The 18,546-nt window shown below is 39.6% G+C and overlaps 1 protein-coding gene and 1 pseudogene across 3 annotated transcripts in view; both read left to right on the forward strand.

Moving 5' to 3' along the window:
• Positions 1–14,152, forward strand: part of LOC111332732 (sushi, von Willebrand factor type A, EGF and pentraxin domain-containing protein 1) — a 67,142-nt gene extending 52,990 nt beyond the window's left edge. For 2 of the 3 annotated variants that reach the window (XM_088756695.1, XM_088756697.1), the window contains 14 exons: positions 78–251; positions 2,256–2,429; positions 3,296–3,469; positions 3,935–4,108; positions 4,746–4,919; positions 5,457–5,630; positions 6,668–6,853; positions 7,387–7,572; positions 8,887–9,069; positions 10,002–10,184; positions 10,739–10,896; positions 12,316–12,456; positions 12,633–12,795; positions 13,173–14,152. In XM_088756695.1, coding sequence (XP_088612821.1) covers positions 78–251; positions 2,256–2,429; positions 3,296–3,469; positions 3,935–4,108; positions 4,746–4,919; positions 5,457–5,630; positions 6,668–6,853; positions 7,387–7,572; positions 8,887–9,069; positions 10,002–10,184; positions 10,739–10,896; positions 12,316–12,456; positions 12,633–12,795; positions 13,173–13,576 — 2,648 coding nt within the window. In that variant the 3' untranslated portion in view covers positions 13,577–14,152. The remainder of the gene's footprint in view (positions 1–77; positions 252–2,255; positions 2,430–3,295; positions 3,470–3,934; positions 4,109–4,745; positions 4,920–5,456; positions 5,631–6,667; positions 6,854–7,386; positions 7,573–8,886; positions 9,070–10,001; positions 10,185–10,738; positions 10,897–12,315; positions 12,457–12,632; positions 12,796–13,172) is intronic. The other variant, XM_088756696.1, reaches the window with a different exon arrangement.
• Positions 14,153–14,679: 527 nt separating this feature from the next.
• Positions 14,680–16,617, forward strand: LOC148733011 (uncharacterized; annotated as a pseudogene).
• The last annotated feature ends 1,929 nt before the right edge of the window (positions 16,618–18,546 follow it).

Consider the following 18,546-nt stretch of genomic DNA (forward strand, 5'->3'; position numbering starts at 1 on the left):
CCATGATAAAGTACTGTACTACAAAAAGTATCCTTCGGTTCCAAATTTAATGCATAGTTCTTTATTTATTTCTTTAGCTGTTGATTGTGGCCCCTTGTCTATTCCGATGAATGGCTCCATTTTTGGTAACTCCACTATGTTCCCAAATAATGTGCAGTTTCGTTGCGATTCTGGATTTATTCTTAATGGTTCAGCTGTGAGAACGTGTCAGTCTAATGGAATTTGGAATGGAATTGAAACTGTATGTGTCGGTAAGTTGTCAGGAAGAAAATGAGAAGAGCAGAAAGAGTAAATAAAATCCTCACATAGTTGGAAGTGCTCTGAGGTCACCTAGAAATAGGTAGACATTCTACCTGTGCGGACCAAAATAGTAAATCTACGTTTGGTAACGCTTCTTTTTATTAAAGCCCTAGTCAAACGGCGCATGATAGTCGATGGTAGTTGATGATAGTCGATGATAGTTGAAGCGCGCGCTTCCGTTTCACCACCAACTATCATGCACTACCATCGACTATCACCAACTATCATTCATTTTGAGCTTGTTCAAATTCATGATAGTCGATGATAGTTTTTCTCGTTTGACCACGCGTATGATAGTTCCTGATAGTTTTTGGTCAGCTGTTTTCCCCGAAAATCGGCGGGCTCGTTTAAAATGGACGCCAAAAGCTCCTCGGGAGGCTCAGCTTCAGCTTCAGAATTTCGTTTTTATACCCAAAAATAATAATAATTAGAAAGAAAATATTGAAAACCAACATTTCCTTGTAAGCGGCAGTGTCCTCCACTCGCAATTCTTCCTCCAATTTCAACATCCCCCTTTCGTTTCTCCTTTTAATCCATTCGCTTGTCCGTCATCTCCTCCACCAACGCTCTCCAAATTCATCCTCCATACATTCCTCCAACAAATCTATTACTAGTAAGCAAGCTGCCGCCCTCTTTCGCCGTGATAAATTCATACTTTAACAAGTTTGTCTCACGCGAAGCCATGTTAGTGTTCACATTTTACGCGGAAAGAGCCTGCAACTAGCTGCTCACGTGACTTTGCTCGCGCAACTGCCGGTGAACTATTTAAACAATAGAGTGTTTCTGTTGAGGAACTATCGGCTGATAGTGGCCCCGCGGAAATTTGATGTTCTTAAAACAAATATGTTAGTTTAAAGAACATCAAATTTCTACGGGGCAACTATCAGATCGATAGCTCCAAGACATAAACACTCTATTGTTTTTATTGTTCACTACTAAATTTTCTTGGGCGCCTACAGCTTGTCACAAATGTCAATAATGCGCAACCGTACATTGGCTAAATAATACGTTATACCTGTCAGAATTGACAAGTCACTGTTTTTCCGATCTGCCTAACTTCGCGGCCGTCAAACTATTCAAAACTTTTCACGGATGAGTACTATCAATCCAGGTATTTTCCGCGAACGGGCACTATCCATCCGGGTATTTTCCGCGGGCGGGCACTATGGGCTGATTTCTCTCCACGGACGAACACTATTGCGTCACGTGATCGATTTAAACCATTAAGAACCGGAGAAAATTTAGTGGTGAACTATAACATCAATTAGTATATACACACTCAGTGATCTTGGCGTTTCAAGCAATATGATTGGTTCGCTATCTTGGGCTAATCAACAATGTACACCTCGGAGCAAGTGGATAATGTGAAAAACAAAATAGCAGGCGTAATCTCGCGTTTCGCTAAAGTTTCAGAAGCAGAAATTTCCTTTAAATGGCTTCCTTTTAATTTTGTCCAGATCACTTCGTGTGTATATACTAAAACAATTATTATTTGTAATCTCGGTGAATAGTGGCTTTCGGGAATATTTACCTCGCCGCTTCGCGGCTCGGTAAATATTTAGCCACTATTCACCTCGATTTCAAAGAATAATTGTTAACTATCACGAACTTTTTTGGCCGTTTGACCATGCGAATGATAGTTGTTGATAGTTGATGATAGTTTGAAGAGAATCAACTATCATCGACTATCATGCGCCGTTTGACCAAGGCTTAAGTGTGATATACGCTGTTTAATGAAAACCAGGGTGGCAGGCCACAAAACTGCCCCAACTGGCGATTTATCAGCTTGAATCCATATTTTAAAGTTATAATTATGTGCCATTATTAAATTTGAATAGCTTAGAGCGTAATTTAAGCGTTTTGTTATGATTTACTGACTGAAACTGAGATGGAAGTCAATAGCAATGTTTCACGAAGAAAATTGGTTTTTCTCATTTCGTCTCTATTATTTGTAGCTGTTGACTGCGGACATTTACCTGTTCCAATGAATGGTTCCTCTTCTGGAGACTCTACAATTTTCCCCAATTCCATAAAATTTAGTTGTGATCCAGGCTTTATTTTGAGTGGATCCGCCTCAAGGATGTGCCAGACTAATGGAACATGGGGCGGCTTCTCGACTGTTTGTAGCGGTAGGTTGAAGGAGCAGTCAGTCATTCAATTTATAAATCAATCAATCAATCCTTTAACCAATCAGTCACTCATTCATTTATTCTATCGTTAATTATTAATCTATTTACTCATTAACTCACTTTTTAAATTGTTCTTTCATTCCTTTTTAATCATTCTGATACATTTGCTCGTCCGTGTCTTCATTCATGTATTTATTTAATCCTTATTTACTTCCACTTCGTTCGCCTTGTTTCCTTTGCACCATCGATACTGTCATTCGACAGCTTTTCAAATATCGCGCGCATATATATTTCGTTGGCGAAGGTCATCCAATATGCGTCATCGCACCAATGTGCGTCATCGCACCAGCTTGTCGTGGACAAAATCTGAAAACTGATTTCGATTTTTATGCATAATCGAACAATGTGCGATCCTCCTTTTCATACTGCAGTTTATGTAACGTTGATGATACCTGCATTGGTCGCTCCTCCCCTTGAATTTGTGTGATTTCCTCCACATCATCACAATCCTCCTCAAGGCAAACTCTCTGCCTATAACGAATAACACAAGGCTACACGTGTCTCTCTTAATCTTCAAAGTAGTCTTAGGGGAATTAATGGCCTGCTGGTCAAATGAAAGTACAGACGAACAGACGGACCCACGCATGTACTTAAAGCTTGCAACGCTTGATGCATGGCTTAACGCATTTATCCGGCTGGGTCTGACAGCTGCTAGGGACGTTTGAAACTGTTCACTTTCAGGGATTTTAATAGCTACATTGGGTGTAATTTCGTGGGTAAAAGATAAAACATTTTATTTCTTGGGAAATCTGATCATCGCTGTTCTGCTAGCTGACTTTGTTGTAATCAAATTTGTCTATGTTTAGCCGTGGATTGCGGTCCGTTACCACCTTTGCAATATGGTAGTTACAGAGGGAAAAGCACAGTGTTCCCAAACGTTGTGAACGCAGTTTGTGATGTGGGATTCATTCTCCGAGGATCATCACGTGTTAAGTGTCAAGCAAACGGAAGGTGGAGTTTGAATGATACTTTTTGTGACGGTAAGTGATAAAAACGTAACTGCATCTCTACCAGAATCTCAAAGGTATGTTTTTTTTTTCACTGAGAGAAGTGCGTCGTTAGAGTATTCGATAACAAAGTAAAGAGGGTAGAAGGCGGCAGCTGTTTATTGGTTGAATGAATGTTCTGAATAGTTTACCAAACGTCGCCAAGAATTAACACGTCATCTGAACCAGGAAATCAGTTTACAAGTTTCAAAACTTCATGTAAAGTTACTCCTAGTCACGTTTACCCTGTTTTTTGTTTGTTTTTTTTTTCTACTATAAGTGTTACCTTAGTGCACTTTAGCACCAAATAATTTGATTTACTAAACTTAGCTTTGCTTAAAGTAGATTAATTGACTTAAACCTTAAATTAGCTAAGTGAAGTTTATCTAAGGAGGAAAACTTTATTCCGGATTAAGACTTTTTTCAGTACAAAGCTCATATAGGTTTACACTTTATTAGCAAAGGACTGTGGAAATGTACCAAGGCCGCTCAACGGATCTGTGATTGGTGACAAGACTACATATCTAAGTGAAGTGGAATTTAAGTGTGACGCAGGATTTTACCTCCAAGGATCCGCCACCAGGCGTTGTGAAGCCAGTGGCCAGTGGAGTAGAGTGGAGGTCACATGCCAAGGTATATGAAATGGGGAATCAACTACACATTTTGTTTGTTTGTTACCCCTAGGCTTTTGGAGGGCAGACACTCAGATTGACGACTGCCTTGTTCATTTATTGTTTAAAAAAAAAAAAAAACGAATCCTTTCCGCCTCTTTAGTGATAGGGAACACGTCAAATTGGTTAAGATTTTAATTGATGCACTCGCCTTACCTGCTGTTCGTTTGCCTCATTTTATTTACTTTCTTTTGCCGTCGTCTGCGACGAGATCTTTTACTCTTCAGACGTACGACGTCAACCAATAGCATCTATTTGTCAACATTACCACAATTTGAAAACTATCGTCTACCTTTACAAGTCTTTAAAAGACAAGTGTTAAGAGTAATGGGTTTTAACTATCTCCCACAGCCTTTTCAGTTTCTTAGTGGTTAAGGGAGAAAATAGCATTATAATGTAATGGCGATTGTCAGTAAAATAATCTATACCTATTTATCGTGTTATGATAAGGAAGCAAGCATCGATCCTCTCAACATTTGATTCCGAATGTTCCATTGGATACAGCCAGCGTGGGCTATAAATAACGACGCCTTTATTCGACCCCGTGCTTGTGGAGATTAGTTGAGCTCTCCGTTGATTGAGAACTTTATTTCTTCCAGCGGTTGATTGTGGTCCTTTGGCTGCTCCTGAACATGGCGTTGCCCATGGTAACTCTACAGCATATCCCAATACGATCACCTTTAGTTGTAACACAGGATTCTCCTTACACGGGGCATCCTCTCGAACATGCCAAGCAGACGGGACATGGACGAGTGGAGAAACGCATTGCCAAGGCACGGTATTTTCTTCCTTTCAGTGTATCACAGCTTTTTCGAAGTATGGTACATGTAGTGTCTTCTAGCAGTCTGTGAGATGAGAGGATTAACCTGCACAAAATTAAGATGAATGCAGTTGATGCCAATCGCGGGTAGTTGTTGCAATATCACCCGACTTGGCAGCCTTTCAAGCGTAAGTAGGTAAGCTAGCTTCTATGAGGTGTTTTTCCTGATGCAGTGCTTTTTGATTCGAATCGTAAAGCGGCTTAAACCAAAGTTAAAACAAAGACCGACTATAAAATAAGGTAAATGAAAGCTCGATGTAGATATATACAAACGGCCTTAATGCGGCAAGACGAGAATGCTTAAAAGACAGATTGCCTAAGAGTGTGGAGACACTTATTCACACCAATAACAGCGAGTTAAGAAGAAAAAAAATCCACATACAAGAGCAAGAACAAAATATATATAGTGCCGGATTATTTTCCACGTTCAATTGGAAATTGCTCCATTTGTGTCCAGTTTTTGTTATCAACTGCATACTCTTATTTGTAGGAGAAGATTGTGGTAAACTGTTACCTCCTGAAAATGGTTGGATGTTTGGTTCTGACACATCTCACCCCAGTGTGATAGTGTTCAGTTGTGCACATGGGTACAGTTTAGAAGGGTCCACTGAAAGAACTTGCTTGAGGAATGGTTCATGGAGTGGTCAACAACCAAAATGCCTTTGTAAGATATCTTGCATTGCCTTACGATCAATCAAAATGGGGGTCCAGATCTCATCGAGCAAGATTCTCATGAAACATACCAAATCATCGTTCTTATTCTCCTAAATAAAAATCCAGTGTTTTGCCTAAAGGGATTTGATTTGGCTGCAAATGAAATTTTTCGATAAGCAGAGAGATACGGAATATGCTAAAAAAAACCTCTCATTTCCGAATACAAAATTCCAGTTTCCAAAAAAATTGGCGTTACATATATAGGGTTTCTTGGGGCGTTCTCTAAAGTGGTTTTGTAGGGAATCTTGAGGACCAGCTCACAATCATAATAGTAATCTTCAAATTGAAAAAAGAAAAAAAAAAAAAAAGTCTTTTTATAGGATTACACAATTACTGGTGAACCAGTAGTTTCCATTGTGGTCCTTGCAAACAAATGAAACAAATGGTCTAAATTGAACATAACATAATTAAGAACCCCAACCGGCCGGAGGCAAACCAGTTGGCTATTTACAAGCGTGGCCAAGGATCTGAACTCGGGGCTACCGTGAAACAAATCTAGTGGTCAGGGTGGGACTCGGACCCGGGAGCGGCGGATTACAAGTCCGACACTCTAACCACTCGGCCACACTGCCTCCTAAATTGTAATCTTAGTAAGAGTGATCTTGGTATTGAGCCCCTCTGCCACATCTTTTTTTCGTTGCTTTCACAAAATACTTTGGAATTAAAAACTAGAAGAAGCCAGAAAAGCAGTTATTCACGGTTTTGCGTCATGTTAAAGCTGTTTCACCTTCGTTTTGTTAACTGACTTTTGGTCGTAACTTTTCCGACGACTGGGTCTCATCGCTCTCTACAGATTTTTTGTTCTGTCTTCACTTAATCATGTACAATTCAATTACGATTTCGTACTTTTATAGAAAGTATTCCCCCCTGTCTTTTTTACTCATCTATTTCTTTTCTCGCACTGCTGTATCTAGAACAAAGGTATTACTCCGATGGACAGTAAATAAATATCGATTGATCAAAGTTATGTCCTCTCTCTTTGAACAGCTCACTGGTGTAACCGGGCTCCGGATATCCCTGCATTTGCATACCAGACATGGACAGCTGAGAGAAATCGTTACGAGGAGGGAGAACGTATCTACTACAGCTGTAAAGCAGGCCTCATGATGATCGGCACTCCGATGAGAAAGTGTGTAAAGGGTCGCTGGACAAAAGCTAATTTCCACTGCAGCGGTAAGTATTGTCAGTCTGTGTGTATTAGGACAGCAACGAAAGCACTGGCTTTTCGCCCTCCATTGAAAGCATTATGGTAAATTAGGATCTAGCAATTGGCCCAGATTGTCTGAAATGCGAGTGACTTTACTTCGAAATGTCGCGGAAAACATATTTTAAATTTTCTTAACAGTGCTTTTTGGTTAAATGATATCAACCGTGACCAAACTTATGTGATACCTCCATGATTTTTGAAATCTGCAACCAGTTAATCTTTGTTTAATGATAACACCTGTCGATGATTACAGTAAGGTGCAAAAAGTAACTAAAATAAAATTCAATAATAGGACCTTTCTTGACTGACATTCTTATTGCTTTGTTCTACTCGAAACCACCATTTAGAAGTGCCGTCTTTTAAAACATCCTGACAAACAAACTCCTATTTAAACATTCGTGTCGGCGGCGAACGTTTGTTACTTTAGCTCGCCGTGCAGCATCAACTGCATTTGCTGGGAGTTTCGAGATAATTTCGAATTCCTTTTGTTTACTTTTAGCGCCAAACTGTGATGCTCCCCCAATTCCAAAATTTGCCTACCTTACTTGGGCTCGTGGTGCACGGAGTAAATACCTCAACGGCGAGACTGTATACTACAGTTGTCGAGTTGGTTATGAGCTTGTGGGAATTCCTTATATCGAGTGTAAAGACAACGGCTGGACACAAATCGACTTTACTTGCAAAGGTATCTACACTCTAACCGCTTTCACTCCCAAGATCTGATTGTTAATTCTCCCCTCTAGCTGCTACACATTTCCCCGCGAATAAATTACGAGAATTTGGTCCTAGATCCAACCTCGCTCCCAGGGTCTCTCATCTTCCCGCACCCCCGGAGCGAGCTCCATGGAGCGGTAAGATGAGAGACCCTGGGAACAAAGTTGTGCTAGATCAAAGTAACAATTTCTACCTGACAAGCTTGAGTATTCTCATTACCTATTTGCTGGATAATGTATGGATTTTATGGGGAGAAGTTACAGGTTAATCATATCTGGGAGTTGAAGGGTTAACATATTTCCCCACACAGTCAGGAATCCCATTTACGCCAAAGCTTAGACACGTTTTAAAGCTGTTTTGTTAAACTCGGTTGAAAATTTATTTTTTCTGTCGACTTTAAATATAGCCCACGGGAAATGAAAGTTAGTGAAAACTTGAAACCTACGGAAAATTTAGTTTTTCAGTTCCTTGTCTCTGATTTGCATTTAGTTAAAACCGGTTTTACTAAACGAGTTTTTCCTGTGTAAATGGGGTTAGGAAGGCTAGTCACACCCCCCTCCCCTTTCCCCACGAATGCACCACACTCACTGACTATATATACTTTGAAGTAAGGTGAAATTGCTGTTTCTTCAAATGAAAAAAGGTGTGGTTCAAAGCTCATAGAGACCGAATTGGAAAAGGATCACCAACAAATAAATGGTTAACCGTCTCTGATTCTTGTTTACAAAAAGAGCGGAAATCATTCGTTGTTTACCAAGTTTTGTACAATAGTGACTTGGCGAGGAGTGTGGAGTAAACTACCCTCAAAGTCTCTAATGCAGATAGGGATTATTCTATATAAAGTGCGTACGAACGATTCTGTTCACGAGTTGCGATGCATTATAAAAGCGAAGAGTGAGTTTTTTTGATGCATCGCAACAAGTGGATGAAAATCGCTTAAGCACTTTCCACGGTATGATGTCTTTTTTTTATATATACATACTGAGATTTTTTCACATTTCAATTCAAAGGTAGGAAGCGATTGACCATGAAAATACATCGTTTGTCCAATCAGAGACACAAACGATAATATTTTACAGTGTAAATCTCAGCAGGTATGAAAGTGACCTTACAAAATGATCGAGAGACCCACTTACCAGCTTGCATACTTCATGCAATGTCTCCTCACTCGAAAGAGGGAAGAAGCCGCTGCCTTCAATAAAGACCACGAGTCGAACAACTTGCACAAATTGATATGGGATGAATAGGGGAAGTTTAACGAATTTCCTTTCTCTCCTTGTTGTAGCTGTTGATTGCGGTTTGTTAGGCAGCCCCTTGAACGGTGGCATCACGAAGAAGACAGGAAACACTTTTGGAGCAGTATACGTGTTCGAGTGTGATGAAGACAAGGGCTACCTCATGGCGGGGTCTAAAGAGAGACGATGCCTAGCTAACGCCACATGGAGCGGAGTACAACCAGTCTGCAAGTGTAGGTTTCATATATCCCACTGTTGTAAACCTTTCATACTAAAGAAAGCTTGGGAACGATTTTCACGAGCGTGAGGCAGTGAAAAATCCTAAACTGCGGGCCTTGTCGGTACCTTTTCAATTTATAAAAATTACTTTTTCTTTCTTCGACGACAAGTTTAAAAACATGCCATTATCTCTTAAAAGCGAAGCCAACAAGGCTTGCTTAAATGCGCTCAAAAGAATAATAATCATAACCGCCATTGTGGAAGTGATCCATGAGGAATCCAATTTTCTGGTTACAGTCTTTAGACGACGTAACTAAGAATTTATCATCCCTCTTATTAAACTTCTCTTACTTCAATACCCTTTGTCTTTTTTAACCCAACGACTAAGCGAGACCTTGATAGCACCTTTTATGGCGGCAGCACATTGATTTCAGAAGAATTTGCCATAAAAACTATTCTTTTATCCTCATTTACTGGAGATATTTTTCTGTGGCAAGATTTTTTTGGATAATTTTCCTTACTAGTGATTTTTCAATATGTCTATTGTTCCTGCTAAAGTAGAGACACTCAAGTTTTCAAAACAAGGGCAAAAGGAATATTTTGCAGTTTTCAGTGTAAAGCTTTGTCGCAAACGTCAAGTTCGACGCAATCAAAAACCTATTCATCCCTTAGCAGTAGCTCACGACTGTAATACTATGAAAACAGTTGCGAAGAAAATGTTTTCCGTAGTCGATACAGCAAAACGGCACTCACAAAAATATTAACCTGTCAAATTCAGAAGAGCCGATCGTTAAAGTTAGGATTTCCTGTGGGTGGGCATATTCAGCGGAACAGTAACGATTGTGTATCGTCTGCGTTTAGATTTAGTTACTTTGTCATCTATGTTCTTGCGATGAAATGATCGATGAAAATGTAACCATGATATATCTACATTTCCTCGTCTTAGTGCGAAGTTGTGATGCTCCAAGCCAGCCATTGCACGGGAAGTTTAAGTCAGAGTCTCGACGCAAGTACTACTTTGAAAATGTAGTGGGGTACCTGTGCAATAATGGATACTCTCTTCGTGGTCATGAAAGGACGAAATGCTTGATTCATGGTAACTGGAGTCATGCACCACCCACTTGTAAGGGTACGTTGATTGGAATTTTTTAGTGCTCATTCTTTACGTCCCAATCTCTAAGTAACGAATTCAGTATTCCTCACTAGAAATGTTGTTTTGATCACCCGCTCTTATTGCGTTCGTTCAATTATTAAGTCCTCTTGTGTGGATGTTGAAACTGTCTTTATCAGAACGCAAAACGTGTTCGTTATTGGCATTCACGAAGGTTGCCTCTTCCGAATGGACGGCGTTAATTGTGTCTGAAATAACTTGAAATTGTATCGGTTGTGGTTCGCTCGCTCATTAACTGGTCTTAAAAACTCACACCATTCCTATAAAAAAAAAAAAAAACAGATGCTAAACTAAGGGCCGGTTTTATGCATTTGCTTTAAGATCTTTGGGACGCATGCATTTGCTTTAAGATCTTAGTGAAGCCCTGCCATTTTTTACGATTGTTCTCGTTCGTAACATGCTCCCCGTTAAAAGCTTCTTTCTTCTGTTCGAAAAGGCATAACGGTTTCTTTCATTTTTTTCCATCAATACCCGCATTGAATTAATTTTTGAAAAATCTCTGATATGGACAGGATGTTCCAAACCTCTTGGTTTAAAAAGTAGAATGATCTTCAGCCGCCAGCTGTCAGCGTCATCAGAGCGAGATTCGCGTCATACTGCCCGACATGGCCGTCTTGATGGTAACAGCGCTTGGTGTTCTGCGAGAAGCAGCTTTGCTAAATATTTTCAGGTTCGTAAAAACTATGCTGGTAAAGCAAAGGACATTATCCATAATGATTTCCATCTAATCCAAAATTGGTGTTTTGATATTTGTCTTCGGCTCAACCCTGAAAATACAAAGCTCATGCTCTTTAGTAGCCGCCCGATGAGTCGTAGATTGCCCGATTTTAAGCTTTCGTTGCTCGGGAAGGAACTCACGCCCTCAGAGTCCGTCAAGGATCTTTGGTTAACATTCGACCCTACTTTGTCATTTAACAACCACATCTCAGTGACAGTCTCATCTTGCAGGAGTATATTAGCTCAGATCAATCGGGCAAAGCACGCATTTAACTCTAACCTATTAGTGATCATCATAAATGCGCTTGTTTTCGGCTAATTATACTATTGCTCTTCAGTCTCGTCTAACACCGCTGCCAGTAATATGCAAAAACTACAACTTGTTCAGAACTCAGTTCGCAGCTCGGATAGTTAGTGGTGTAAAGAAATTGGAACACATGACCCCATCACTTAAGAAATTGGAGTGGCTCCCTGTAAGAAAGCAGGTTTACTTCCGAAATGCTATTCTCGCATTCAGGTGCATGACGGCCGTGCCCCGACCTATCTGATGTCACACTGAGTTTGCCACAAGAAGGCAGATATCTCACCGAATAACAAGAAACTCCCAACAACTTAATATTCCTTTATTTAAAACCACTGCTGGTCAGAGATCATTTCACTACAAGATGGTAAAATTATGGAACTCGTTAGACAGTGATTTAAAACTGTGTAAAGACCTTACTAACTTTAAGAACTCTTTAAAATCTAGGATGTTGAATGATTTTCTTACAACAAAATAGTTTTAACATATAGTTTTATATTTTTTACTATACATGTACATCTTTTATTCTTAATGTATTGTACTGTTCACTGAAAAAACTTTTTAGGGAGTGTTCAATAAACTTATTACTATTGCTATTCTCAACTAAACAGTCACTATTTCTGCGAGAATATTTTTGTAAAGCAAGGATACATTTCTACGTAGAGGTTAAAAGTGACATGCGTTTTAAAGAACAAATGCCATGAACTTGAAAGAGTCACTATTGGTTCTTTCCTGGGGACGAATGTAGCCATTAACTGCCATTCGAGTTTCTCTTTACCATCCTTTTCCTTCTGGTCTACTCTTAACCCGTGGTGATTGTCTTTCCCTGCCAACCATGACTGTAAGTTTCTGTTGTCTTAAAATCTCTTTATATTTCCTCTAAATGACACAATATAATGTGACAATGTATTTCGAAATTCGAATATACGGCTGAGCCTCCACAAAGGGACAATTCTCAAAAGCTTGCACCAAGACGTGGTCCCAATGTCTGTGAACGGACACCCCTTCTAGTCACGGGAATGTCTCTTCACCCAAAAACCAAATGTTTAACTTTAATCCTCTCTTTTGTAGATCGATTTTGGCCGCACAGTTGAGGTGACGTCTGTTGCCACTCAAGGACATCCGAGAGAAGACAAATGGATGCAGAGATACGTACTGAGATATTCACTGGGGAAGAATTGGTTCACTTACCAGGAATCACGGCGTGATAAAGTAATAGAACATTAATTGCTTTCTTTCTATTGCTTTGTCGACGCGGTTTTTATAAGTAGTCATGCAATAAGCATGAAATGTTTCGGATCGAGTCTCAGTCCTATCACAATAAGGATAAAATCGCATGGTGGTTCCTCCAAATTTGTTTTTAACAATTTTATTTTCCTCGTGGAAAGGTGTTTAATGGAAACAAGGATGGCAGCAGCATTGTCAGACACTATTTAAAGGAGCGGCTGGTGGCAAAAAAATTGAGAATACTACGCCACGAGAACTCGCGAGACTTTATGGGGTCCACTGTGTGCTTGAGGGCCGAGGTGTATGGATGTTCCTTCGAAACAGGTGAATATTTCATTGTTATAAGTAGTTTCTTGCGTAACACTTGTGATGGACCAAGAGCAGTCCTAGCAGTAAAAGGGAACCGTGAACAAGAAATCTACATGATATGAAAGGCGCGAAGGAAATAAAAGCGTTTGATGGAATGTAAGAATGAAGCGTAAAATGAACGCGACAGCCGGTGACAACTAAGGGAAACGTCTACATAGTTCACAAATTCACCACTGCTTGTCGGCATTGAGTATTTACAGCTATCAACTGTAACTTAAGTTAGGCTTGAGAATCTCTTGAACCGATATGAATAGACAACACAAATTGTGAATTAAATGTGCCTAGCCAACATTCTCATTTTACTTAATAACCGTATCCTTGTCCTACTTTAGACTGTCTTACCTTCGGTTCTGAAGTATTTGCTCACTGGAATTCCGTCAAGAAACATACACGCTACATTCATGGCTACGTTACGAAGGTTCGCCAAACTAGTGTTGATGTATCTCCCTCGGGTAAACATGGCGGAAACGCAAACAGTATCTTTGAATTACCGAGAGAAAAGGAATTTTACGTTATCAACGATAGAAAATCCAGTTCACAAGAGATACGCATTGGGTCGGAAGTCATCGTAGCTTCCTCGGACAAGGTCGGCTTTTCCCAAGGCATAGTGACGAAGAAATATTTTACCTGGTACGGAGTTGAAATTGGCAACGGAAAGACGGTCTGGGGGACTGTGGACAATATCAGGCTTCTTAAAAGACCAATTTACTGTGAAAAAGAATATATAACGGCATAAAATGTTTCATTTTTTTCAAGGAATAATTGACTGGACATTTTGAAGCAACTCTGTGCAACTTTAATTTTTTTACGATTAAGATAGTGGGTACCGTTCTTTTTTAGCCTTCGTAGAATGTTTAAGAGTTAAAGAGACTGAATCTTAAAGAGTTCCACAACTCTCACTAGAGAGTCAATTCTTAATCTAATTATTTTGGGTTTTGGTAATTTTTTTTCTTTTTACAACAGCATAGATTACTCACAATACATAAACTGTCGTACAAAACATCACTAAAAATGAGCTGCTTACAATCTATTTCATACAATTATTACAATACTAACACTACCTATAACTTTGGATTAATTTTGAATGCACGAAAGCGTCTATGAATTAACATGGAGGGCCCAATTAAGTATCATCAGTAGTCAGACAATGATCAAAAGATCTTAACTTGCAGATTGCCTAGAAAAGTCAAACAGGTTGTGTATTTCTCATCTTTAATGCTTCGTGTTACGTTGAAAAAGACAGATAAAAAAGGACAACTTCATCGACTTCTAGCTAATATTTGAGAAAATAAATTGTATTTTTGAGAAAAAATTGTGGAGGCTTGGGAACAAGTGATGACACTGAAACTTCTTCCGTCATATCAGGTTCGTGTGCAGGCTCGAGCTACTAGGTTACACTTTCACTTTCGCTCACCACATAATATGTCACTTATAAACCCAGGTTTATAAGTGTTTTTCGAGCCATTTCCCTCTACAGAAGCTCCCATGTCGGCATCATTAAGCTGGAATGTGGGTAGACGCAAGTCTCTGAACGAAACATAGGTGAGAGATGGTTTCATGTAGACTGGACCGCCAATGATGCTTTACTGCCAGCTTGGCGAGTTCACAAGTGAAGTTGTCTCTCTGGCCCATCTGTGGATTGCTTCCAGGACCTACCAAGGCTATGCGGCCAAGTTTTGACTGGTAAAAATTTCAGTTGATGCGATATTTTGCTGGTAGGACTGGATGGCCTGACATAACAATTCTTTGAAATGATAACAATTCTTTGAAATGGAAATGATAAGAGTTGCCTTTTCGAGTTATGGCGGATGGAAATGATAAGAGTTGCCTTTTCGAGTTATGGCGGAATTGCCCAGAATTCTTTTCGGGCATGAACAAGGCAACAGTTGTTTTCGCGACACTGGCTTTTATCAAATGGAGAAACAAGGGCTGGCAGATAAAGTGAGAAGGAATTTTCTAGCCAAACTACAATATCTGGCCCTGAAGTGTGATTTTAACGCAAACTGTTGATTTTTTTAGCAAGTTTTTATCTTAAAAGATTGACACGTTTTTGGTGTTGCTCTTGGAGCAAAAATGCTGGACTTTGGGATTTCTTGCCATACGAACGGTTCACTGCAATGAAAATCAGGAATCATTGTGAGCGTTTTAGGTTGCAATAGGTGTCATATCAACCAGCCGGCACAATTTACACACATACATAATGTTGTTTCTTGAGTTCAACAAGAAACAAGTATCAAAAGTAGTAACGGTATTATCTAGACATACGTGTCTACTTAGTGTGCAAAGGGTCAACCACCCTGCGCTTAAACTGGCACGCAACGTATCCACCGAGCCGCAATTTCCGGGCGCACTCTTTTCTGGTAGTCGATACAAAATAACAGACTACAAAATCAAGAGAACTGAAAAAGTGGTGCTTCTATTGGGTCTTCGTTTTCGTAATTGGTCTTCGTTTTCGTAGGTCTTGCTTTTCGTAGGGGGTCTTAGGTCTTCGTTTTCGGGGTCTTCGTTTTTGAAACTACCTTGCCTTCACTACCTTAAGCGGCCAGCCACATTTTGATCGTTCAAGCTAGCAACTGAGTGACCAGGAACTTGGTATATTATTATTTATATCACAAAGACATCAGTCTGGGTGGATTTTCACATGGCAGACGATTGATCTTGAGTAACCTTCTTGATGCCTTTGCATTTTATTGGTCCAACACGGGGTTCCTCTTCCAGAAATATTTTAAAAGTATGTTACCATTTCTTATACATTTCTTAAATTTGTAAATGAATATATAATTCAACCTTTGGTTGCAATTTTTTTCAAATAAATAAACTATCCAACTATCTATCCGAAATGTTGAGCCATCTAATGAATACGATGATCCGCCTTCTCTCGTAAAGAGGTTCGCGGCTGATCTTGAAACACAAAATGATCAGAATACGAAAGAGAGAAAGAAGGACGTTTATTCGGCTGAGGACGCCCTCAAGAGCTTGTGGAAATGTCGTGAAGGGAGTGAATACAGTCAATATGGATTTTGAAGTCTGAAAACTAGGTGAAAACGCTATTAGAAAGCCTCGAATGGCAAGTCTAACTGTGACACCTCGGGGTTGACTTGGACGATTAAAATTAAAATGTAAAAATACAAAAATACATAAAGTATGAGGACATTGTCATCATTCAACCTGCGTCTAGGCAGTCTCTTTTTCATATTTCAGCATTGGAGGAAACCACCGTCGGAAACGTTGCACAGTCACTGTCAGCCCTATGTGGCAATTGGGGGAGAGGAATTGATGAAAACCTTACACTGTTCAATGACCGCACAGAAGCGATTCAAGGATGATTCTCGACGCAATCCTGCAGCCGCTTTGTATCGCCAAGGAACTTAATCTTCGATATGAGCAAAGCATAAATTGCAGTTCTCTTCCCAAGAATAGAATTGATTACATTATGTTCTGTGGCGACCAACCGATTGGTGTTGTCGAAGCTAAACGACAAGGTTGCGATAAAGATCAATCTGTGGCGCAGCTAATCGTTCAACTCCTGCTTCTTGCAGCAGAAGACCCGAACTTTTTCCATTTCAGTATTTTGTCCGACGCATGCCATTTTATTTTGGCTGGGCTTTCTAAAAACAAAGTGGTTTTCTTTCAAAGGGTGTTCATCCCATCCAAATAAGAAGTTTGAAATCTACAGAAGATCTGCTTTCCATAACAACTGAGATAACATGGTTGATTGACCTTGCAGTTATCTCGAGAAAAACAAAACGAGCAATCGATGACTATCTCAGTCTTTGAATTCATGATGATGATTACCATGTTGTAGACTCTGGATACTTTTCTCCGAGTCCTTCCAAGCAACTTTTTTTGCCAAGTCCTCAAGTCGAAACGAGCACTATCGAAGATCCTGATGAATATTCAACAACGAGCAGTGAAATAGAACAAGAATCAAGATATCATTAAATGTATTTCAAAAACTCATTAATAATTCATGAGCTGATTAGCCTATCACACGAGGCAAATCGATCACGTGTATGAACCTTTATAACCGGTATAGAATGATCATTCTGAAAAGCCCAGAGAGGGTTTTGATTTCTGTCTCGGGGGAAATCGGGGTACAATTCATAAACAACGAAATCATCACTGAATTATTAATGAAATATGATTACTGTGATCGTTAATAAAGATCACGTTAATTATAATACCAAATTATTCCCCAAAAGGCAGCATACAAAAACAGTAACCGCAGTAAACAACAAAGTTTATTTTCCTGATAAATTCTTGTTAGAACAGAAATTCGTTCTTTTACAATTTCCCATTGTTCGCAAAATTAATTGTGCAGTTTTGAATACTCTCAACTTCAACTCTAAATCCTATTTCTTCCAAGTTGGCGTCCTTATTTCTTCTTGAACTTTGCCACTCGTCAAAAATTTTGTAAGCCCACTTTGTGGCATACCGAGTAGCCCTTGGAACACAACTATCCAAGTAATCTTTCTCTTCCTTCGCATTTTTTGTTTCTCGAAACACGCGTTTGGGCGGCATTTTAAGAAAAAGGGTTCTGTCCTCGTGTACCGGTTCACAAGAGCTGTTACAAAAGACCGAACACCACACAACAGCTAACCAATGACTCCTAAACAAAGAAAGAACAATGGTAATTCCCTTGTGAACCGGTACACCAGGACAGAACGAGAAAAAGCTTTCTCAACTTTAACAGCAGCCGAACAAAGAGCACTTTTCCCCTCTGTTTGTAATTAGCTTTTAATGCATTCAAATCACGTTTAGAAAAATCCCTAGAGAGGCGCGGTCTTTGAAGCTATTTAAAAAACTCGGAGCACGTGTTTTATCGGGTCTTAAAACACTCGGCTACGCCTCGTGTTTTTAAACCTGATAAAACACTGCTGCTCGTTTTTTAAATAGTTCGTAATACTGCCTTCTTTTTTTCAGGCCTAGGCCTTTGTATTTAGACTTTTCGTGGTAAAGTTAACATCTAGACATTTTTGTGGCTTCTGGCTTTGAGAGAAAAAAAAAAAAAAAAAAAAAAAAAACAGCGATACTTCGAGTGCCCGATTGCTGGGTCAAAAACCTACTTTTTATTACTCTGGTAAACCCGTAGAAAATTGTCACAAACTATTCATATAATTTCTTTTTCGTTCATTATATTGAAGCAGTAGACGGCACTATATTGGTGCGCCTTGTGATTTACAAACTTTTCCTGGGTTATTAGGGAGCTTAAGCACGAAAGAATAATACGATAATGCGCCGGTCCGGATCAATTCGAAGCTTCAACATCCCTTCTGTGAGGCCTCCCCTGGGCATTTGAACTGTTGAAGGGTGGTTTATTAAAATTCCCGCCCCCAGGAGCAAAAAACGGTGTTCAAATGCCCCATGCACATTTTTTGGTAGAAAGTTGATTCAGCGACCGTGACTTTCTACAAATTGGCCAAGCTTTAAAACCTAGACTTTGTAGACCTTTTCTTCTTCGGTAAAGTGAACTATTAACACCTCCTTATTTAAAGATTGAACACCTGTATTCTATTGGAAAGACTCGACATTTCCGGTTCAAATTCTTCACCTCCCAAGCACATACAACAGGGAGGGTGGGGGGAAGGTGGAAGAGGTGGGGAGAGGTTCTGCAAGCGAGAGACTCCTTTTTCTTCTTGCAATGATTTTGCAACTGTGACAAAATGAGAATGATTTAAATATCATGTTTCCTTGAATAAGCCCCCA

Source organism: Stylophora pistillata, chromosome 4 (genome assembly GCF_964205215.1).
Source record: "Stylophora pistillata chromosome 4, jaStyPist1.2, whole genome shotgun sequence".
NCBI lineage: Eukaryota > Metazoa > Cnidaria > Anthozoa > Scleractinia > Pocilloporidae > Stylophora > Stylophora pistillata.